At 29.4% G+C, this 25,509-nt stretch overlaps 1 protein-coding gene across 1 annotated transcript in view; it reads right to left on the bottom strand.

Annotated features, from left to right (window-relative positions):
• Window positions 1-25,509, bottom strand: part of LOC117174585 (zinc finger protein rotund-like) — a 174,905-nt gene that overhangs the window by 142,560 nt on the left and 6,836 nt on the right. Inside the window, exon 2 of the mRNA XM_033363818.1 lies at window positions 22,681-22,935. Coding sequence (XP_033219709.1) covers window positions 22,681-22,935 — 255 coding nt within the window. The remainder of the gene's footprint in view (window positions 1-22,680; window positions 22,936-25,509) is intronic.

Consider the following 25,509-nt stretch of genomic DNA (forward strand, 5'->3'; position numbering starts at 1 on the left):
AGCACGTTGGCCGGGAACGCGGGAGTTGGGGGTGAGTAGGTCAAACTTTACGGCCCTGGCGTCTAGACGTCGTTGCGCCCCGTGCAGGGCAGTAAAACCGTTTTAAGGGGCTGTTTTACCAGCGCACTCAGCGACCTGCCGTGAAAAGCTGGAGAAGGACGGGAGTTGTGAGATACGCGGATATGCGATGGGATGAGGAGAAAAAAAAGGTACGTCGTCGTTGCCTCGAATTCTCGTTACGATCGGGAACTTGCTGCTACAATTTTTCCAATTTACGCCACTCTTGACGCGAGAAATGGAAGGGGTTGGTGAAGGGTCGGGGTGGGGGTCGTTAGAATTGGAAATTGGACAACAAAATATTGGGAAAAAGGGAAAAGAATGAAATGAAAGTGGGGGAAAAAAGGATAAAGGGAAAAAAGGAGCAAAGAGGGAGAAAGAGAAGAGACAAATGAAGTATAAGAATAAGAGAAGAAGCTTAAACACATAAACATTGGGAATCAAGAAAAAGGGAAAATCAAATTGGAAAAAAGGGAAGAGAATGAGCGGGTAGTGGGGCAAAGGAGAAAAGAGGAAAAAAGGGACAAATGAAGAATAAGAATAATAGAAGAAGTTCCAATAGATAAACATTAGGAACCAAGAAAAAAAATTGGGAAAAAAGGAAGAGAATGGGCAAAAAAGGCGAGGGAAAATGGGCAAAATTGAACAGAATAGGAAAAAAATAAAGAAACAAAGAAAGAGATAGATAAAAAATAAGAATAGAAAGGAACAAATAGGACAAATAAAGAATAAGGATAGAAGTTGAAATAGATGAACATTTGGAATGAAGAAATAGATAAAAAAATTGGGAAAAGGGAAAATAATGAGAGGAATATAAGGAAAAAGGAAGTATATCGGAATAAAAGGAAGAAAGGGACAAATAAAAAATTAAAATAAAAGAAGTTCAAATATGTAAACATTAGGAAACAAGAAAAAAGGATAAACAAATTGGGATAAAGAAAAGAGAATAAGAGAAAAGTAGGGAATAATTAAAAAAGGAGGAAAGAGGGAGAAAAATACAAATAAAGAATAATATAATAAGTTAAAAAAGATCAACATTAGGAATCAAGAAAAACGAAAAGCAATTTGGGAAAAAGGGAAGAGAATGAGGAGAAAGTGGACATAAAAAGATGAAGAAAGAAAGGAACAAATCCAGAATAAGGAAAGAAGTTGAAATAGATGAAAATGTGGAATGAAGAAATAAATCAAACAAATTTTGAAAAGGGAAAATAATGAGAGGAAAGTAAGGAACAAGGAAGAGAAGCGGAATAAAAGGAATAAAGGAAGAAAGGGACAAATAAAAAATGAAAATAAAGAAGTTCAAATAGGTAAACATTAGGAAACAAAAAGAAGGAAAAACAAATTGGGATAAAGAAAAGGGAAGAAGAGAAAAGTAGGGAAAAATTAAAAAGGAGGAAAGGAGAAAAGAGGAAGAAAGAGACAAATACAGAATAATATAATAAGTTCAAATAGATCAACATTAGGGAATAGGAATCAAGAAAAAAGACAAACAATTTGTCAAAAAGGGAAGAGAATGAGGAGAAAGTGGACAACAAAAAAAAAGAGAAAGAAAGCAAGAAAGAAAGGGGCAAATCAAGAATAATAAAAAGAAAATATGTTGAAAAAATCATTTGGAATCAAGAAAAAGGAGAAACTAATTGGGAAAAAGCGAACAGAATGAGAAAAAAGTAGGGAGAAAAGAAAAAAAAGAGAGAGAAGAGGAGGAAAGGGACAAACATAGAATAAGAAAAGAAGTTCAAATAAATAAACATTGGGAATCAAGAAAAAGGAAAAAAATGGGAAAAGTGAAGAGAATGAGAGAAAGGTTGGCAAAAATGAAGAAAAGCAGAAGAAGGGTTCAAATCAAGAATAATAAAAAGTAAAAAGAAAAGAAAGTGAAGTAGATAAACATTCGGAATCCAGAAGAAAGAAAAAAATTGGGAAAAAGGAAGAATTTTTTATTTCAAAATGTACCAAAATATTGAAGATTTCTAATTCTACTAAACAAAAATCTGAGTTGAATATTATTTACATCCTGAAGTTTCAAATTTGTAATTATTTAATTTTGAACGTTTTTAATGAGAAATAATACAATTGCAATACCTTTGAATTTTAATGATTCAATTTTTTTAATTCTTATCTGAAAATACTACATTTTTAACATTTTGAAATTGTCCTATTATCGAAATTTTTATCTGTAATAACTCAATTCAAAATAAAATTGTTCAATATTTTGATCTCTATGAATAAAAAATAATTTAAAAATTTAAACTCCTTTCTAATGAAAGTGTCCAATTATCAGAATTTTATTCTGAAATTCTTTTATTTTGTGATCTTCTGATTACGAATTTTTTAATTTCTTAGTTTGAAGTGTTAATTAACAAAATTCAATATAACAGCCCGACAGGATTTTAAGGAATGTTAAGGGATTGTGGGAGATTTGAAAATACCTGATAAAATTTCAAAGAATTCGAGCGACTTAATCAGTTTTTAAGGAAAAAGAAGGTTTCAAATGATTTCATTGAACTTTAATAAATTTTTAAAATGCTACTTATTTATAAATGATAAACTTTCAATGCCTTTTCATCATATTCGAAATGTTTTTAAATACATTTTTATATAAATTTTTCAATTTAAAAACGCTTTCAATTTGAAATAATGAATTGTTATTGTTTCAAAAATTTGTTAAACTTAATATTTAAAAATTTCTTTAAAAATCAGTTAAAAAGCTTTTTACTTAATACGTTTAATGTTGAAAATAAAAATCCAGATACTTGAGCGCGCGCTTTGCGTGTGTGCATTTACTTCAAGTTATTAAATAATAATGTTAAGAGAAAAAAAATGAAATTACAATCCAATTGAATTCTAAGTTGTAGGGGATTCCTGAGGGGAAAATTGTAACAGGACAACATATTGGAACCTCCACAGGTCATTTGAGTCCCCCTTCGATTATTTGCGGTTGACCAGAGTCCATAAACTGGACTGCACCACCACAAATACAAAATTCGAAGCTCCCTGTCTAGCAGGACAGCAGGTGCTATTCTTTTCCAAAGGGTCTCCGATCAGGTGTATGCACCTGCGGCATCTCCCTTTTTCGTTTTCGCCAAAAGTGTCTGATTTGGGAGTGGTCATCTCTAAAAGATGGATCATAATCAAGAAAGCACCCGAAACCTCGATTTCGATAAGGAATCAACATACAGCACATTTATGATTTTTTGATATTGAAAATATCAATTTTATTTTGAAAATAAATGAATTAAAATAAAATCCATCAGGAATTGAACCCAGGATAATTGGTTATCAGTTGGTCCAATTTACCGCGGACACATTTTTTCTGATTAATGGCAAGGATGGAAATTCGCAAATTAGTTGTTATTTTTCTGGCACGAAGAAGGAAGATTTGACCCAAAAAAATGTATTTCTCATTAAAAAAGAGAGCGAAGGTGTAGGCACCGGCAGCGTCTCCCTTTTTTTCGCCAAATTGGGAGTTGTCATTGTGTCAGAATCGAGAAAACACCCGAAATCTTGATTCCGATCAGGAAAGAAGATAGAACAAACCTGGGCTTTTTTGTCGAACATATCAATAATATTTTTAAAAATAAGTAAATAAGCATAAAATCCACCAGGAATCTAACCCAAAATCATTGGTTATCAGTTTGTGCAATTTACCGCGAAAACATTTTTTCTCATTGTTGGTAAGGATCGAAATTTGCAAATTCATTTTTCTTCTGGCGCGAAGAAGGAAGATTTGACCAAAAAAATATTTATTTCCGATTGAAAAAAGAGAGCGCGGGTGTAGGCACCTGCGGCGTCTTCCTTTTTTTATCGCCAAACGTGATTTGGGAGTAGTCATATCTAAGAGGTGGGTCATAATCGAGAAAACATCCGGAATCTTTATTCTGATCGGGAAACAAGATAGAGCTCATTTGTGATATTTAATCCTCAAAAAAGCGACCTCGAGATGGGGTTATGAAGTGGTTAAATCAGGATTAGGATTAGGGGACAAAGTGGAGGAGAAGCGTGGAAAAAAAGATTGATAAAAAAATGTTGAAGGGGCTTGTAATTCGATGATGAGGGAATTTGGGTTGGACAAAAAAGTATATAAAAAGGAGTAGGTTAATGGTATCGTTAAGGACCTTTGTGGCACGAGCCAAACACTTTTTTTTGGTTCTAGAATCGTCAAGTGATTGACGACTGGTAAACAAGGAATAAGGAAAAAGTAATTAAAGTTTGAGGTGTAATTCGAAAAAAGGAGTTTTGAGCGAAAATAGATTATGAGCCACTTTTGCAAAAAGAGTTTTGAGCTTCTTTTGGCAAAGCACTTTTGAATCACTTTTGCAACAAAAATTTATGCATGAAACCTTCTGAACCTTTTTTCCCGATTTTCTCCCCGATTTCTTCAAATTTGACAAAAAATTTAATTAAAGTTTTTAAAATCCAATAATTTTTTGCTGTTGATATAATAATATTGAGTTTAATTCCGTATGTGATAATCTTTTATATTAAAATGCAAAACAATGCCATTATATTCAGAGACCAGAATTTTAATTGTGTAACATTTTTAAAATATAGTCTCTAATAAATGGAACAAAACAATTTCAATTCGAAATTTTAAAATTGAACATTTATTTATTTCAATAAAAAAAGAGAGCTTTTAGTCGATAAAAGCTGAATTTTCATCCTAATGATCGAAATTTCAAACAAAAAAGATTAAACTTCATTTAAAAATAGTAGCATTTTCCACCAAATAATTAAAAACTTTAGAATACAGTTGTCTGTTTAAACAAATAAAAGAACTTTCAACGAAAAATGAAAGTTAAATCTTTAGAAAAAAAAATCAATTTTCGATGAAAAAAAAGAATTTTAACCAAATAGTACAATTTCTAACAACAACGAAAATTGTATTTTCAACAAAAAATAGAATAGTTAAATTTTCAGTAAAAACAATTAACTATCGACAAAGAAAAAAATTTTCCACAAAATATTTACATTTTGTAGCAAAAAAAATTAATTTACAACCAAATAGATACCTTCTAAAAAAATACATGAATTTTTAACGTACGAAAATGTATTTTTAAATAAAACGACGAATTTAAAATAATAAATTTTCGATAAAAAGGACGAATTTTCAACAAAATGCAACCAAATACTTGAATTTCTAACAAAAAATATGAATTTTTAGGTAAAAAAGATACATTTTCATTTGAAAAATAATACATTTTTAATAAAATAACTAAATTTTCAACCAAAGAGATAAATTTTCAACAAAAAAGTTCATTTTCATCCAAACAGTTGCTGTCTTTACCAAAAGAAGAAATTTCAACCAACAAGTTTAATTTTCTACCAATAAAGCCAAATTTTCAACTAAAGAAGGAAAACTTACATTTTGGAGTGAAAAATTAATTTTAAATTAAAAAAAAAAAACGAATTTTCAACAAAATAGTTAGAATTTTAAATAGAAATGAACCTTCAAGCAAAAAAAAATGTTTACAAAATTGTTTAAATTTTACACAAGTAGTTGAATTTTCATTGTAAAATATTAAAACTTAAATAATTAAACTTTCAACCAACGAGATCAATTGTAAACGAAAATTATGAATCTTCAATTTGAAAAGTTCAATTTTCAAGTACAAAAATTTATTATCAACAAGAAAAAGACTATAAAATTGTCAAATTTGCAACCAAATAATAAAATTCCTAACTAAAAACATAATTTATTCTTATTAATAAATTTTAAAAAATGCTATTGAATAGTTTTTAAAGTAGAAAAATCTATTGTTAAAAAGGTTTTCTTTTTTACTTTCAAACAAAGCAAAACAAATAAAAAATGTCAGAGTTATGAACTATTACATAAGCCTACCAAATAACGGTTCATTAGTCTTTTCGGTTCAGCAGAAACAAGTTTAAAAACCTATTTTTTCTTCAAATAATAAAAATTTCAGGATCACGAGTAAAATTCAAGGACTCTCCCAGATTTTTCCAAGCACAAAAATATTCAAGGACTTTTCCAGGGTTTTAAACCAAAAGAGTAGAAACCCCCCAAAAATGGATTCTACAACATCTGAGCTCTATTTTGATCGCCAATCAAATTATCCAAGTCACTCAATTGAAATGCAAGACCCACTTTCGAGTCAGGAATACATTCGAAATGTGTCATCTTCGTCAGAAATTGATAAATAATAGCAAAGCTTTTTGGAAGAAATTGATCAGATTCAATGTAGCGACTCGAATTTAACTTTCATGAAAAATGCAGAAGGCGTCATTGGACTGTCATGCAGGGTCCCGAATTAGAGCCTGATGCGACTTATCGTTCTTATCGACAACGAGAGCGTCTCGGGCCGAGGGTTTTGAATGATTTATCAGCTTGAGCATCCAATCGTCACCTCGCTCTGCGATGAAGGATCTGCCACGATTTGATCAATATTAGCGCGAAGGGAACGGGGAAAAGTGAACAATAAAAAAAGCGCAGCGCAGGTAGGAAATTGAACTACCTGTGGCACAAAAGTAGACCGCTGTTAGGCAGCCATTGTACTCTTTTGTTGCCGGATCAATTACGCCTGGTTAAACGATAATTTCCGAAGACTCATTATTTCATCACGTTTCAAAATGGGTGCTCTAATATACAAGATTAAAGAAACCAATCTAAAAAACTTTGTAAAAATTTTTAGAGCACCCGAAGAAAGACATTATTTAAGTTGGTTCGTTTTTTTTTATTTAAATAGGATTTTCGAAGCTCATAAGCGAGGTGGCGATTTAACGGAAGGTTTAAAATTGCCGCTAATTTCCCGGTCAAGTTTTTCAATGTTCCCGGCCAACTAAAAGTAACATTCATATTTCTTGCAAAACGGAAACATTTATTTTAAATCATGACCTTCATTATAATAATCCTTTAACATAATCGAGCAAAAAAATTGCAAAATAAATGAATCTTCAACTAGAATTGTGGAATTTTATATCAAACAGATCAATTTTCAACTACAATAATTAATACATGAATTTTAACGAAATAATTGAATTTTCAATAAAAGGATACAAATTCTCAACTACATGGTTGAATTTTGAACTAGAAAAAAAAATTTAACAGAAAATGAAAAAGTTACATTTTTTAGTAAAAAAAATAAATTTTCATCTTATCTGATAAATTTTTAGCTAAAATAATGAATCCTCAACTGGAATAGTCGAATTTTAAACAAAAAAATGAGTTTGAAACTAAAACGATGAATATCAAGCTGAAAGTTGAACTTTAAAAAAAATGCTTATACTAAGAAAGATAAATTGTCACCCAAAACTTAAATAATTATGTTTTAAATTAAGAAAATCAATGTTCAGCCAATAAAGACGAATTTTCAACTAAAAAAATAATAATTTTTCAACAAAAAATTTAATAATTAAATATACAGTCAAAAAATGAATGTTCAATAAAAAAAAATTCAACTAAAATTATGGAATACTCAACTGGAATAGTATTTTTATTTTTAGTTTAAGAAAAAATTATTTTTAACCAAAAAATTTTCAATAAAGTAGTTCAGTTTTCGATAAATAATTCCTTTTCATCTAAAGAAAAAAAACTCTTTCAAACAAATAGATCACTTTTTAAATAAAGAATTAACATTTAATTAAAATAATAAATCTTCAATACAAAATTAATTTTCAACACAACAGTTTATTTTACAAAAAAGTACATTTATTTCCTAGTTTATTTCTAACCTAAAAGAAGTTTTTCTTAAACACAATAACTTTCAACAAAATAAATTAATTTTAAATTTAAAAAGGCAAATTTACATTCAAATTGTTAAAATTTTATCTAGAAAAGGTCCATTTTCAACTAAAAGTAGAACAATTAAATTTTCAGTTGAAAAACTAACTTTCAATAAACCGGATTAATTTTCAAAGAAAAAGACGAATTTTCCACAAATTAAATTATTTTTAAAAAAATTTAATTTTTAAATTAAAAAATGTATTTTCACCCAAATAGTTGAATCTTCACCCTGAAAAGATAAAATTTCAACCCGAAATAGAATAGTCGAATTTTCCATTACAAATCTAATTTGAAAAATTGATTTTCAAGAAAGTAGTTACATTGTTAAAAAGAGATGAATTTTCCATTAAAATGATGAATCTTCCAACAAAAAATTAATTTTTAACGAAAGAGTTTAGCTTTTAACCGCAAGTTGTTGAATTTTTAAGAAGAAAAGATAAATTTCCAAAGAAAAATGGAAAAAATGGTACATTTTAATTTAAAAATATTTCCTCTTCGAAATACTACTTCGACTCTAAAAAGTACTTTCTTTTTTTTTTAATTTGGAAGAAGGACCTTTTAAATTGTGACCGATTTTTACTTGGAACAGGGATGTTTTTTAATCCGTTCTTCTAAATCCCAGTTTTAATTGTTTAAAAAATTCCCGTTTCGTTTCAAAAATTCCCTGTTCCAAGCGAAATTATATTTCTTTACCAAAACTCCCTATCCTAAATTAAAAACTATAATTATTTTCACTCATATGACCTTCAACTATAGATAAAGTAGAAGTCACTTTTCTAAATTGACAAAAAAATATTACAATAATGAAAACTAGAATTTCGCTATGACCAGAAGTGAATTCCCGGTTTTTTAATTTAATTCGCGATCATTTTCCCCCGTAAATAAAATTCCCCGTCATTTCCCAGTTTACTGGTCCGGTCAAGTCGCCACCCTGATAAATGTAAAAAGAAAAGTCCATTTTCTGATTAATATTAAATCTTTGACATTGTATAGCAAAATAAATTAAGAATTGAAAACTAATATTTTTAAAATAAATATACTTGACACAATCAAAATTTCGACTAGCTAATAATTTCTTATACTTTGTCCCTCTGGCTCCGGGTCAAATATTGATCCTAATACTTTCCCTCTTTTTTTTTTTGTTCCGGCCATTCCAGTTCTGTTTTTTTCTGTTCTTTTCCGCCTCTTCGCCTGCCCGGTGCAGGGATTCCGGAAGAGGTGAGACCCTGCGCAGACCTGACGCAGACTCTCGGGTCAATGACTCTCCCAAAAAAAGGGGCTTTCGACTTTTTTGCAGATCCTGCGTCCTTGACCGCTGTGGCTTATGCCCAAGACTGAGAACCTATAATCTCCATCCAGAGCTTCCGAATTTCCCTTTTCAGTCCCTCAGCAAGGAATAAAAAAAATAGCAGGATCTTTTATCATTTTTTTCCGACTCCCTGGCCCAAAAAAATATAGCTTAATTGAAATTATAATATCCGACCTTAACCCAAGCGAGAATTAGCAGCCGTTCCATCACCATCAAAATTCGAAATTTTCTTTCTTCAGTCTCGGTCCCATAAGGCCCCATAGGCCTAAGGCGAGGACTAGAAAAAAACAAGAGGGGGGGGGGGAGACTAAACACCGATTTGACAAAATGGACGTCGTATGCAGATCATCAGAAAGTGGAGTACAAAGGGCCCATAGTCTCACGCTATTGTTGGGGCTCAGGTAAGATAAAAGGGTGATGGCGCTGCCTCGCTGTGGACCCAGAAGGCCCCGGGGTGACCCGAAAGAAAGGCTCACCCCACACTCGCTGCGCCCAGTGATGTCTCTTTAATTTTTATTAATGACGGCGAATTTGAATTTCTGCATCAGTGATATGGGAACTGGGCCTGCGGGCCTCATTGCTGGGCCCACGAACGTGACAAGGCGACTCTTCTTCGCGCTTAGGCGAAACGCAGAAAAGAAGTCAATTTCGTCGCTCTCATCGATCACAATTATCTGCTATGACGTCACGTGCAGAGTTGGGTAGTAACTTGTAACAAGTAACTCAGTTAATGAAAAGTTACATTATTTGTTACTCATAGGGAAACTTTGTTACTATTTTAAAAAGTAATTTGTAACTTAACTTATTTACGATTTTTGCAGTAACTTGGTACTTTAATTTTAGTTACTTTGAAGTTAGTTTGGGGGTTTCTCTTCTTTTGATTAAGGATTCAGCTTCTCTTATGATGAAAACATCTCTTTGAAAATTCAACTAATTTGTTGATTTTTTTTTCAATTCGAATGTTTGATTTTGTTCGAAATCTTTTTTGGTTTAAATAATATCAACTATTGCATTTTTCGTTGAGAATTCATCTATTTCCGTCAAAAATTTCTTTATTTTGTTAAGAATTGAACTATTCTATTTGGTTAAAAGGTAACTTTTTGTTGAAAATTCATATTTTCGATTTTAAAATACAACTGCTTCGTAGAAAATTGATCTCATTGACTTCAAAATGCAATAATTCGGTGAAAATGTTTGTCTTCCTTGTTTCAAAATTCGAGTTCTCCTTTAAAAATCTAGCTCTTTGGGTGAAAGAATCTAGTTAAAAATTCAACATTTTTGTAGATTTTTTTTAATTCGACTGCTTTTGGTTTTGATCAAAATCTTTTTCGGTTTAAATAATATCAACTATTGTACTTTTCGTTGAGAATTCATCTATTTTCGTTGATAATTAATTTATTTGGTTAAAAATTAAATTATTCTGTTTGTTTAAAAAGTAACTTGTTTGTTGATAATTCATATTTTCGATTTAAAAATGAAACTGTTTTGTATAAACTTCGTCTCCTTGGCTCGAAAATGCAACAGTTCAGTGAGCATTTTTTTCTTCATTGTTACAAAATTCGAGTTTTCCTTTAAAAATGTATCTCTCACGGGGAAAAAATCTAGTTGAAAATTTAACTTATTTGTAGATTTTTGTTTAATTCGACTGCTTTTGATTTTGATCAAAATCTTTTTTGGTTTGAATAATATCAACAATTGTACTTTACGTTGAGAATTCATCTATTTTCGTTGATAATTAATTTATTTTGTTAAAAATTCAATTATTTTGTTTGGTTAAATAGTAACTTTTTTGTTGATAATTCATATTTCCAGTTTAAAAATGCAACTATTTTGTAGATAATTCATCTCCTTGATTGGAAAGTGCTACAATTTAGCGAAAATGTTTTTCTTCCTTGTTTTAAAATTCAAATTTTACTTTTAAAAAATTTTCAATTCGAATTTGTTTGATTTTAGTCCAAATATTGTTTGTTTTAATTAATATAAATCATTGCATTTTCGTTGAGAATTCATGTATTTTTGTTGAAAATTCATTGATTTCATTAAAAATTCAAACATTTTATTTAGGTGAAAAGTAACTTCTTTGATGAAAATTCATATTTTCGATTTTAAAATACAACTTCGACTTCTTGGTTTGAAAATTGATTTCTATTAGAAAAAAAATCGATTTCTTTTTTAATTCAATTGTTTTGGTAGAATACTAATCTGATTTGGTTAACGATTCAACTATTTTGTTTGAACTTTTGCCTTTTTTTGTTGAATTCCACTGTGTTTGATTTCAAATTAAAATCTTTTTTAGTTGAAATAATGTCAACTATTATATTTTTCGTAACTTGACCTGGTTGAGGATTAAGCTATTTTGTTAGAATGTTGTCTTTTTTGGTTGAATTCAACTGTTATTTAAAACATTTTCGTAGAAAGTCGAAAAAGTTGGTTAAAGAATAACGAACATTTTCGTTGAAAATTCAACTTTTTTATTTAAAAGCTTTGGTTTTTTTCTGGGATGTGGAAAATTAAAATAGTATGCTAGTTAATTGAACTATTTTATTAAAAATTACCTTTTTCATTATAAATATAGCTCTCTTGTTTAAAAATAATATTTTTGGTATGAAAATTCTGCGATTTGGTTGAAAAGTCATGTATTTTGTTAAAAACTCTTTCGTTAAAAATTCACCTTTTTGGTTTGAAAATGGTGAAAAATTCAACCATTTGGTTGAAAATTCTTGTATTTTGTTGAAAATTTAACTATTTTGATAGAAAATCTAAATTTGGATAAAAATGAACTTTTTTGTTCGAAATTTAACCATTTTGTTAAAAAATGGTTAAAAATCTAAAGGTAATACTTAAAATGGGTGGCTGTAAAAAATGGAAAACTTAAATAAATATTTCCTGGAACTTTGTCAGGGAAATGTCTTTCACTTCATATTTTTATTTTTAAATTTATTTCACGAGTGGTGTATAGATTTCTATAATAAAAATTCTATAACAAAATAGTTATTAAACTTGCAATGCTATTATAAATAAAGAGACTTGAATTATTGATTCAGGTGAGTGGCATGTCGGATTTAGCGATCCCGAATAATCGGATATCTCAAATTCGATTAACATATTTAATTATTTAATGAAGACTCTTGATTGACACTTGATTTCTCGCTGTTTGTAAAATTAAAACAGCTATTTTTTATATTATGTTTCAAATTTTAAACAAGTTCTAAAACGAATTATACTCTGCATTATATTCGGTCAGAGACAATTATTTTATGATTTTTAATTATTAAAATTTCTATTTTTAGAAGTGGATAAAATGTCGGCTTTGGTCAAATCAAAGTGTAAGAGCAAAACAGTAGGCTCAGTGTTTTCGGGCCACGTGTTTCTGACGTGACGAGAAGCAGACTCGCCTCTAAGGTTTTTATTATTTGTCTTGACATGCCGCAAAATCTTTCCCGCGGTTGGATTGCGTTCATATATTTTTATTAGGTCACACATAGGCGCCCAATATTAAATTTTAATTTTAAAATATCGATATTATTTTAAAAACAATAAAATAAAAAACAAAATCCATCAGGAATAGAACCCAGTATGATTGGTTATCAGTTGGTGCAATTTATCGTTAGAACATTTTCTCTGATTGACAATAAGGATGGAATTTCGGAAAAACTAATTTGTTTTTTGGGGCTAAGAAGGGAGATTTGACAAAGAACATTTAATTTTATGTTAAAACATGAGTTTTTGGAAAATAATTGTTTTCTGCCTTGGAAGAGGGATTTTTAAGAAATAACTTTTTCCTGTAATTAGTTTGGAACAAAGTAGTTATATTTTTATTATTTGAAGTTTAGAAAATCATTAATTAAAAAGAGGAATAAGATTTTGGAAATCGGACGTAGAATAATTATGTGGATAAGTAGCGTTTGTGGACCCTGAAAAGTATATTTTGTCAAGCTCCTCATACGCTACTTTTACACGTAGTTCTATTTCCAAAATTCTGTTTTTTAACCCACCTTAATATGCAATTCTTTGGTTTTAATGAAAAAAGAAATTCAAAACTCCTTCTAGCTGGCAGAAAAATCGTTATCGTACAGCTTCCAAGACAGAAAAAAATAATTCCTTACGAAAACTTTGACATTCAACCCAAAATAAAAATCTCTGTTCCAGTTGGAAATAATATTCATTTTTCAAAACGTTCTTTTTCACGTCAGAAGACAAAAATGTCTTTAAAAAAACCCTCATTGAAGTTGGAAAATAATAAGTTTTTAAAAGTTTCCTCTCTCGGAGTTCATCAAAGCCCTCTGATTCAAGTAAAAATAATTTTGTTTCTTCAAAACACCCTCCTTCATGATAGAAAAGAATTACTTTTCTTTGTTGTAGTCAAGAAAAAAATGCATTTTTTTACATTTCGATCCCCCCAGAACCAATCCAAAGGTATTTGAAGGCAACCCCCGACACTTCACTGAAAGCGAGAGTTTGGTGTATTTGAAAATTCCTTTTTTATCAAACCTGTTCCATCTGGAAAAATATGAACCTTTCAGAACTCCCTTTTCAAATTCAGAAAAAATACTGGGTTTTCAAAAATCAACCCTTCGAATCAGAAAAGATTTTTTTTTCAATTCTCCTGATGTTCTAGTCAAGAGAAAATATGAGAATTTTAAACTTTCCTGTTTTAGTTAGAAAAAATTAGCTTTTCGAAACTCCGCCTTTGAAGTCAGAAAAATAATAGTTTTTCAAAACCCCCCTTCTCTAAATCAGACAAATTCACATACCCAAACGCTCTTTTTCAAACCAGAAAAGAACCATTTTTTCAAAACTCGCAAATTTTGTACGCACATTTTATTGCATAACACCAGAAAAAAGAAGGTTGATAGAAAAATTCCGTTGCACGATTTGCATCAGCAGAAGTCTAAAAAAAGTCGTAAAAAAAATTGAGGGGCTGATGTGAGGCCGGAGGCAGGGTCCATTATTTTAATTTTCGACGACGAAGGGAGAGGGAATGAGCAAGAACTGGAGAGGGTAGACTCTTTTTTACATAATCCGCTAAGGGTAGTTTTTCGGCCAAGAACTCTCTCACACTTCTTGTCAGTGAGTCGTTTAGAGATATTTTGCATTTTCTGGAGGGTTATATGGGTCCGCATTATGCCGGGGGTAAATTGTCCTAAAGAGGCCTAAGCGTTTTAAGAGATTAAGGGCAGAGGTGCGTAAAAAAGCCGAAAGGGTTGACCACCCGCTGGGCAAACCAACCAGGAACGACAGATTACAACCATTCCGCCCTGTTTATGAGCCTCTTCCCTTTTATTTTATACTCCATACTCATCCTCCCTCTTCATCTCAATAATAATAAAACACTCGATTTTTTATCTCATGTTTTAGTCATTTTTTTAACGCTCTCAAACTTTTTTGTCTGTTCTTTAAACTGGTTCATTTTATTATTTAAAGTTCATAAAATGTAAAAATATAAATTCATAAGTGTAAAAAGAAAATCATAATGTTCAATTGTTGATGTATGCAATAGGATGGGTTGAAAAAACAAAATTTTGGAAATCAAAGTAGAACTGTGTGGAAAAGCTGCGTATAAGGACTCTGGAAAAGTATACTTTGTCAGGGCCCTCACACAATAATTTTCTACGTAGTTCCCTTTCGAATTTCGAAAAAAAAAATTCGACTCACCCTCATATGCGATTCTTTGGTATCAATTTTAAATCTTTAGAAATTCATAACAAAATTAAATTATTAATTTGAAACTAATATATATTTGAAATAAATATATTTAACAAAATAAAAATTTCTTTTAACTATTAATTTTTAAAATTTTATAAATATAAATTCCCTAAGATCCTTCAGAAAATTTAGAAATGTTTTGAAAATTTCAGACCAACTAAAATGTTAATTTTTAACTAAAATGATGAAACCTCAACCGAAAAAATGAATTTTCAACCAAGAAGATTATTTTTCTGCCAAAAAATACGAAGTTTTAACAAAATAGTTAGATTTCCAACCAAACAACCTAAGAAGTATTTCAATTTTAACTCCTACAATTTTTTTTAATTTTTGAGATTCGGTTTTAATCATTTTTAATATTTGATATTCAATACTAACATATATAATGTAAAAAATCCCAGTAAAACCGCGAAACATTTGGGTGTATTGAGGATACGGAGCGACCCAAGGATGATAGCCGCTGCATATATCTAGCAAGTAATCTTGTCTTATATTTTTATATTATTAATTGGCAATACAACGTCTCCCGTGTGCTATAACGTACTTACAACGGATATTTCGACAATATTCTAATTTATTTATTTACTTTTAAAGAATGCTTGGGAGCTAATTTGCAAGTCATCGTTTTTTTTAAGAGGAAGGGTGACAATTTTTTTTAACACGCGGAACATTGCATACGAGGAGGTCTTAATAAAGAGCCTAAAGATGAGACCATCGAAGAAAATTTTTCCGCCTGAATGCTCATCGATGGCGACAATAGTTAAGGTGCTGAAAAAGGGTTGACAAACGATCCCCTATTGGTTGCATCGAAATGCGGGAAAAAGGTACCCATAACTTTGTCTGGGCCCAAATGTTGTGACACTATGTATGACCTGCAGACTTTTGCGGTACTTGCAAAACCCATTGTTTCTATTCTTACCGTAAATCAAATAAAAAGGACGTAGGCACATTTATTTTGTTTCAAAATTAACTTATATAGAAAGAAAACATATAGAATAAATACAAAAATTCAATGACTAAAAGATTACTCTTCTTAATATTATCGTTGTATTTATTAAAAAAATTAAAATAAAAAAATGTTGAAAAAAATCTTGCCAAAGTCAGGGAATTTTTATAAGAGGATTTTTAAACGTCAAAGATAATTTATTTTTCTATTGTTTGTCTTTCTAACTGTTTATTTTTTGTCTTGGAGAAAAACTTAAAGATAACCAGTATGTTTTATGATTTGGAAGCGGGCATTTTTATAAATCAGTATTTTTTTGACCTGTAAAAGGGAGTTTGGAGGAGCCAATTTTTTTCTGATCTGGAAAAGGGAGTTTTAAAAAAGGTCTTTTTTTCTTATTTGAAACAGGAATTCTTTTAAAACTAATTGTTTTCAGACTTAGAAGCGGGTGTTTTTAAAAATCTCTCTACCATGTCAAAAAGCATCAATTTTTAAAAATTCGACGTTTAAATCAGAAAAAACAATAGTTTTACAAATTTCCCTTTATCAAGTCAAGAAAAATATTTATTTATAAAAACTTCCTATTCTAAGTCCTAAAAAATACTAAGTTTTCAAAAATCCTTCTTCAAAGTAAAAAAAAAACTATTTTCTTAAAACTCTATGCCCATCGTAAGAAAAAATTATTTTTTAGAATTCCTTCCTTTGGGTCACAAAATAAATAGTGAAAAAGTAAAATCCATATACGCTGAAAATTAAATTAAGCCTTTAAATAAAAATAGTAAATTCAGTTTTTCTAATTTTTAATTCAATAATGGAAGAGTTTAGTTTTTTTTAATATTAGGAGTAACTATTAATTTTATTTATTATCCATTGTTTATTTTATGACTATTTATTTTTTGTCTCGAAGCAGAGAGTTCTGAATAAACAACTTTTTTCGAGTTGCAGTAGGTAGTATTGAAAAATTAGTAATTTTTTTTTGCTTGCAAAAGAGAATGTTGAAAACCTAATTTTTTCTGACTTAAAAGAGAGAGTTTTGAAAAACCTGTATTTTTTATGACTTGGAAGGGGGAGTTTTTATAAACTAAAATTTTTTCTGGCCTGGGAAAGGCAGTTTTGAAAAACTTCTATTTCGTCTGATTGTAAATAAAGACTGTTGGGAAACTAATTGCTTTCAGATTTGTAAGAGGAAGTTATAAGAAAATAATTTTTTGTTAACAGGAGAAGAGGGGGGGGGGGGGTAGAAAATAGTTAGTTTTTGAAGATTCCCTCCCAAAGTCAAAAACTATAATTTTTTTAAAGTTCTCATTAAAGTCAGGAAAAAAAAATATTTTTCAATAATCTTTCAAGTCATACAAAATATTGATTTTATAAAATTCGCACTTCCAAGTCAAAAAACAAATCATTTTTTTAAGTTTTGTCTCCCAGGGTAACAAATTCTTCAATTAAGAAATGTGACATTAGAGTTAAATTTTGAATTTTAAAGATGAATTCGAATTTCGATTCAAACTAAATTAAATTCTTTCATATAAATTTATAGGAGAAAGGGGTGGATAACGTTTGTTTTCTTAGAGGAAAATTAGAAAGTCCTCTCATTCTGATCAGTGGTGACGTGGTGGCGAGGACAATGCTCAAAGGAAGAAATTTAAATCTGAATAGGACGCCTCTTGAAATTGCTCATAAGAACCTGCAGTCGATTCTCCAGTTCTCTTATTTCAACCAAGCATCAGAAACACAAGGAGATACGACAATAAAAAATGATTTAAATAATCCTCGCCATGCAAATGCTCGTGAGATTCTCACGGGACACCATAGACCAATGGGGTGGAGGTTAAAAAATAAAAAACTATGGCTCAAGACAATCGACCAATCTGCATACCTACGGACCCTCGGCCTCAAAAACTCACCCCTCGTAACTGGGGCCTAAAAAGACCCCAGAGTATTAAATCAGGGTGTCTAGCATTTCTGAAAAAAATCCAAAACTTTCCCGGTTTTCCTGGAAAAAAATTAATTAATTATAATTTGACTGAGTTATCTAATTTCAAAGCTAAGTTAAATTGATATTTCAATTAAATAATTGAATTTTCAACAAAATATTTTAATTATTATCCAAAATGTTGAATTTTCGACCTACGCAGATGAAATTTTAACCATGTAATCCAATTTTAAACAAAAAATATTAAAGTATCACCAAAAAACGTTGAATTTTCCACAAAAAGATGGATTCTTAACACATAATTGAATAATTGATAATTGAAAAAAAATTAATAAAATTTTCAAACAAAGAGTTAAATTTTAAACTAAAATTATGTAACTGCAATACAAAGCAGGTAACTTTTTTACGAAGAAAGACAATTTTTCAGCAAAGAGATGAATTTTCAATTAAAATGATGTAACTTTAACAAAAAAGAAATTTGAACAAAGTAGATCAACTTCCAGCCTAGAATTCAAAATTACTAATCGAAAAGACAAACTTTCAAGAAATAAAAGTTGTCCAGTCAAGGCAGACGAAAATTTCATCCAAATTGTTCAACTTTTAATTCAAAAGACGATTTTTTTGTGAAAAAGTTTCGTTTTCAAAATATGAATATGAATTTCAACCGAAAAGATTATTTTTCTACCAATAAAGACGAATTTTCAATTAAAAAGACCAATTTTCAACAAAAAATGGAAAAGCTAAATTTTCAAGGGAAAAATTAGTTCTGAATAAAAAAGAACGAATTTTCAATAAGATAGTTCAATTTTAAAACTAAAAGATGAATCTTCAAACAAAAATTAATTTTCATCCTAAAATAGAATAGTAACATTTTCAACTTAAAAAATTAATTTTTAACAAAAAAATTAGTTTTAAATTCAGCAGTTAAACTTTTAATCAACGAAATGAATTTTTCACCAAAATAATTATTCTTCAACTGGAATAGTTAAATTTTCAATAAAAAAATTAATTATCTACAAATCTTTTATCTTTTAATCTTTTCCACAATCTTCTACAAATGGAATGAAACAATTTCACTGATATGAAAAATTTTCAGATTTATTATCCTTGACGGCTAAAATTTCTCTTATAAAAAATCCCTGACATCGGATTTTTGTTAAATCCAAGTTTTTCAAGCTGAAAAATATTTCAAGGAATTTTCCAGGTTTTCAAGAATTTTCAGAAAGCTAGAAACCCTGATTAAATAAACTATATTTAAAAATGAAAAATAAAATGCATCCAAGAGCACTCAAGTGATTAAAATTTTTGCGAGACAAACTTTCAGAATAAGGAGAACCTCTTCGGAGATCAAAGAAAGTGGAGAGATAAAAGTCAAATAACCCTCCAACGGGCAAAATCAGCATTGTAACTTTTACCCTACTTTTTCCCAACTTTTTGTCCTGTTTTTTCATCTTGAACCCCTCTCTTAAAAAACAAGACAAGGGATTTTAATTCCACCAAAGGGTGAAATTAACCCCCCACTTCGATTGGGAGAATGACAGGGTTTATTTTACTCGACCGTTGTACAATTTGCATCCGTTGCTCGAAGTATAAAAAAGCTTGTAAAAAATGTGAGGCACAATAATATTCAGATATAATTATCAAGGGTGGAAAAAGCATATCGCTTACAAATTATCAAAAGGATTTACACAGTAAAAGATCATTGGAAAAAATTCCCATTCACTAAATCATTTTTGTGGATCCAATTGCAATCTACATAATTTAAAAAATTGGATTTTTCTAAATTACTGTTTTTTGCTTGGAAGAGGGAGTTTCGAAAAGCGATTTTTTTCTAACTGGAACAGGTAAATAATAAAAAATAAGTTTTTTTCTGGTTGGAACAGAAGTGAATTTATAAAATGATAATTTTTTCTCACTTGAAAAGTTAATTTAAAAATGCGTTTTTTATATATTTATTGGAATAGGCAAATTAAAAATATTAAATTTTTTTATTGGAACAGAAGGGAATTTTGATAAATTAATTTTTTTTTTTTGATTATGAAGAAGTATTTTTGAAAAAAGAGTTTACTTATAACTTAAACAAGGAAATTGAAAAAATTTCTTCTGATCGGAGCAAGCAGATTTTAAGAACTTCATACTTTTTGACTTCGAAGAGGGAGTTTCGAAAAGAGAATTTTTTCCTAATTGGAACAACGAAATTCAAAAAAATTCTGACTTGAAAAGATGAGAATTTTGAAAAACTAATATTTTTTTGAGTTGGAAGAGGGAATTTCAAAAAGCGAATAGGGAAATTAAAAAAGCACAAACCTTTTCTTTTCATCGGAACAGAAGAAGGAATTGCAAAAAGATAATTTTTTTCTAGAAAATAAATGTTTCGTTTCTGATTGGAACAGGGAAATTTTGAAAAATATATAGTTTTTTCTACTTAGAAGACGAAAATTAAAAAGAGTATATTTTTTATAATTGAAAAAGGGACTTTTCGAAAAATAAATGTTTTCTCTGTTTGGAATAGAAGTAAATTTTAAACAAAATTAAATTTTTTTCAGCCTTAAAAGAGGGTGATACAAGAAGCTAACTTTTTCTAATTGACTCTTAAAAATACAAAATTAATCTTTTAGAAACTTCATCTTTCAAGCTAAAAAAAAATAATAGTTTTTCAAAACCACCTTTTTCAAATCAGGAAGAAATTTCTTTTTAATTACTCCTTTTAAGCCGAAGAAATACTAGATTTTTAAAACTCCCTCATTAAAGTCAGAAAAGAGATATATTCTTCAAAACTCTCTTCTTCGAGTGAGATAATAAATAATTCGAAAAAATAAAAAATAAAATGCACTTTTACTCGCATTCTTAAATGGGGACAAAATAATTTGCTTGCAAATTTGCTTCCCAAATTGAATTTGTTTCAGGGATTGGACATCTGGAGGTCGTAAATAAATAACGAACGACAAAGATTCAACATCCATGACCCGAAACGAAAGTCTCCTTCCCTTTTTCACAAAAAAAGGGTTTCAACCGACAAGCGTGTTTTCCGCTAGAGGAGAAAAAAACAGAAGGGGTAGAAGTTCGAATTTGAATATCATACGATGAAACGCAGCTAAAAAAAAAGACAATCGAGAGGAAGCGCTTGGTCCTGCTGGGTAGTGTTTCTCCCCATGAAATGACTATACAACTATACAACCATACAATTTCTACAACCATCGTAAGCCCGCGATATCTATTCAAATGAACAGCGTCTCCCCCCTCCAGGTTTAGAACTTTTTTTCGCATTTCCGTTTATTTTTTTCCGCACATCTTTCGCCATCCAGCCTCGGCCTATGCAAAGCGATCTTCAACCCCTTCGCGTCACTTTTTTTCAACTTTTTTTTAACAAGGCTTCTAATCCTGCACCCGGACCAACGAAAATTTATGCAGGCAAAAAACAAAATGGAAAGGTGGTACTAACCCGTTTTTGAGTTCGTTTCACCTTCCCTAATTTTTTTCTGTTTACATCCCAGCCGAGGACGAGAAAAAAAATTATCTTATAAGGTAAGAACGTAAGAACGAACGTCTTTCGGGATCCTTTTACCGGAATTTTTTAACCGTTTACTCTATTGGGATTCAAATTTCCAGTGTAGGTTTTTTTTTACATCTCTCAGGGTGTCTACACATTTTCGTATTTTCCATTTAAATTTAATTTTAATATTTTTGTAGCGATTAATTAACTATTGATTATTGAATAATAGGGACGAGTGTTGAAAAGCCCCGAAAAATAGAGTTCCAGAATTCAAAATTCACGAATTATACAATTTTCTAATGATAAAATTCCCGAACTAGAAGATTCCCAAAATTGAACAATAATCATTTTTTGAATCATAAGATTAATTAAAATATTACAATTAAAATACATAAATAATTCTCAACTTAAAAGCGTCAATTTTTATCAAAAAACAGAATAGTTAAATTTTCAGTTCAATAAATTATTTTTAAAAAGGCATAAAAATAGTTATATTTTCTTTAAAAAAAAAAAAAAAACAAGAATTATGAACAAATTACACTTGAATTCAACAAAAATTCTTGTTTGTATTTCTAACAAAAACAGTTAAATTTATACCAGAATGTGGATCGATCAAATATTTTATTATTGTTTAATATTAAAAAATTTGAAATATTTTAATTAATTTCACTAAACGTCGATTAATTTTAATATTTAACAGATCATTAATTTATACAATATTAGGATATCAAAAATTAAAAATGGCTATAATTTACATTAAAATTATAAATTTAAAAAAATTTTAAATGGTACTTTTTTGAGCTGCAAAAGGGAAGGGGGAAAGTGCATCATACTCTATCCCTTTTCCAGCTCACATAATTACCAATAATCCGAAAATATGAATCTTTAACAACAAGAAATCTTTTTCAACTCAGTAATTAAATTTTTTATCAAACGGACGAATTTTCAACTAACAACATTAATTTTCTACGAAAAACACTTAAAAATTTCTTGATTCTTTTTCAAAATGTAAGAAAACCATTTTAAGTAGTCTGAAATCTTCTCAAGATTTAAACTATTTTCGAATCTTTTCTAAACTTCTAAATATTTATTTTTTAAATGATTCAAATTTTTTCATGAATTTTGAACACTATTTCAAAATTAAAGAAATCACGTTAAAATCTTCCCAATTGTTTTTTTTTTACATTTTTAGAAATTAAAAAAAAAGTTTTAATCATTTAAAATTTTCATTAAAAATTAATATTTCTGTTGAAAGATTTCAGTTTTCAACTCAATAAAATCCTAAAAATTTGAAAAATTTGTCCTAAATATTTCAGATTCTTTTCTGAAAATTTTTCAAAAAATGTTCAATACATAATTATTTCCCATTATTAAAAATTAAATTACAATTAAAATTGCATCTATCATCAATAATTTTCAGAAGCTTTGTTTAATCTCTTAAATTAAATGAAGTTCAAATAATTTGTTTCAAATGATTGAATATTTTTTGTTTAATACTCACATCACTCGAGAGACCGTTGTTCCATGGATATGGGGGCTGGGGAGGCGATTGTTGTTGGTGATGAACTCCACCGACCCCGGTGGCTGAATGAGGATTGTGAATGTGTTCCGCCATGACACTGACCCAATGGGCAAGCCCGCCACCCCCTGTGGCCCCTGCACCGGTACCGCCACTTCCGGCTACTCCTGTGCCACCCCCACCCCCTCCGCCCCCTCCGCCATCTTCGCCACCTTCCGACCATGCAAAAGACGCCTTCTGGAAATAAAAATTTGGAAAAGGCTGCATTAATTATTGAGGAAATTCCATTTGAAATTGAGGGGCCAGCATGGGTTGTTTTAAGCAGCCCAGGAAGCCTCACGGAGATGTAGAATTGAAATTCTTTTATGCACGCATATTAAAGATTAAAAATTCAGAAGACAGTATTTAAATTCTGAGGGGCTTCTCCTTCCGCGAAAACCTAATTTAATCAAATTAATTCATTTATAGAGGGGCTTAATAATTCTCAATTTAGATGGCAAATTGGTAAAAAGGTGAATTGGGACCTTTTCCAATCTAAAAAGGCTTTACAAGTACATTCTTTAAATTGAATTCCTGATAATAGACACTAAAAGTAATTGAGGGGCCATTTAAATTCCTCAGAACCATTCAACAAATGTTCATTACACCATTCTTTTTTACAGAGTCCTTGCCTTGATCTTTAAAAGTCCATAAAATTCATTTTCTTTAAGCGCCGACACTAAACATGTAAATTCAAGATACAAGCTAACCTTTGAAGATTTTTTTACAATTTTGAATTTTTTTCACCGAATGTTTCAATTGGAAACGACACAGCGGGAAAACCCTGGCACGTGGAGCGTCGCGACTGGTGGTTAACTAATCGGGAAGGATTTAATTAGTACTTTGAGATTTAGTTGTTAATTGGTTGCTCCACACGATCCGTGAGAAAGGTCGTTATAAACGCGCTTTGTTTATTGGTTCTTGCGGAATCGCACTATTCGACATTGGAGTGCGAATTTGCATTTTTTATTGCATTTTTTAAATATTTCAGAATTAAAAAAAAACTTGAAACGGGTTAATAAATTTAATTTAAATTTATATAAAAATCCTTAAATAATATATTAAAATCCTGAAAAAAATCCTTGACAATTCCAGGCTTTTTCTAGGTTTCTCAAGATTTTTCAAGCTATAATTTTTCATAGTACAGAGCCATTCAAATAATAAAGGATTATCATTGATGGATAAGTAGTTTTAAGAAATGCAAAAATAAATTTAAAACTAAAAATAAAAACTTGAAAAAAAAGTTATTTTCCACCAGAGTTATGAATTTTCAATTAAAATAATGAATCTTCAATTGGATTGAATTTTTAGCTACGTATACATGCATTTTTAAACAAATAGTTCCATTTTCAAATAAAAGAAATAAGTTTTAACCCGAAAAAAATGAATTTTCCTTCAAAGTGATGAATTTTGAACAAAGTATACATGAATATGCGATTGCAACAGTCGAATTTCAAAACAAAAAGACAAATTTTCAACTAAAATTATGAATCTTTAAATGGAATATTTGAATTTGCATCCAAAAAGGTGAAATTGCATCCCAGAAGATTAATTTTAAAAAAACGAATTTTTAACAGAATACATAAGATTAAAACAATAAAAAATTAATTTTGAGACCAAAATTGATGAGTCAAATTAAAAACAAACACTCATTTTTTACCAAAGAGATGGTTTTTCAACTAAAATTCTAAAATATTCCTGGTTAAAAAAATTAATTTCAATTAACAAGCAAATTTTGAACAAACTAGTTAAATTATCAACTGAAAGAGATCATTTTTTTACTTTAAAAAATTAAGTTTCCAGAAAAAAATAATTTTTAAGAAAAGAAAGCGTATTTTTAACAAAAAATTTTAATTTTCAACCAAGTACTTGAATTTTTAAATAAGAAAGATTTTTCATTAAAGATAAAAAAAAATTCAACGAAACACTATTATTTAATTTTGTGTAACAATTTAAAACAAAATTTAAGCATGCTTTCGACAAATTCCCTGATTTCAAAAACCTTCCTTGACATTTCCAGGTTTTTACACATGAGTAAAATGTCTTTGCACTAATTCAAAATTATAAATTAGACGTGGAGATATTGAAATAAATTCGGAAATCTATTATAATTTGTGATAAATAAACAAATAATTTTTTCTGAATAAAAGTACATTGGGCTACAAAATCAATTGTTTTTGAACTACTGCGAATTCGAAAACCCTTCGGAAATACATCCCTCAGCTCTTCTCACTAATCCACGCGTCGGGACGTCAATTCTCGGAAACACTAAATTTAGAATCACAAAATCCGGATTCGACTGTGATTTTTGTATATGAGTGGCGGAATTGCAGAGTTTTCATAACTACTGTCGATTTAGAATTTCAGGTATTTAAATGAGATTAATATTAAATTCAAAATCCTATTTAACGTCCAATAATCAATTTAATGTGAAGAATTCCTGAAAATAAAACCAAGAATCTAACAATCAAATCTACAAAAACACCACAAAATGTTCCTATTGCAATTTGACATAGACAAAAAACTTCTTCCTCCTAAAAAATAAAAGAAAAAAAATTTCCTTCCTTCTGGCCAAAAATAAAAAAGAGGAAAGAAAAATGAGAAGGCAATCAACCAAATCCCTTTTCTTCTATTTTTTATTTCTTTCGACTTATTTTTTTTTCTAACATTATCAAATCACAATAAAAAATATATAAATATAAAATAAATAAAAAATAAAATTAAAACAAAAAATAAATTAAATTAAAAAAAATTAATTTAGAGAAGAGCTAT

This window comes from Belonocnema kinseyi, chromosome 1 (genome assembly GCF_010883055.1).
Source record: "Belonocnema kinseyi isolate 2016_QV_RU_SX_M_011 chromosome 1, B_treatae_v1, whole genome shotgun sequence".
Classification (NCBI taxonomy): Eukaryota; Metazoa; Arthropoda; class Insecta; order Hymenoptera; family Cynipidae; genus Belonocnema; species Belonocnema kinseyi.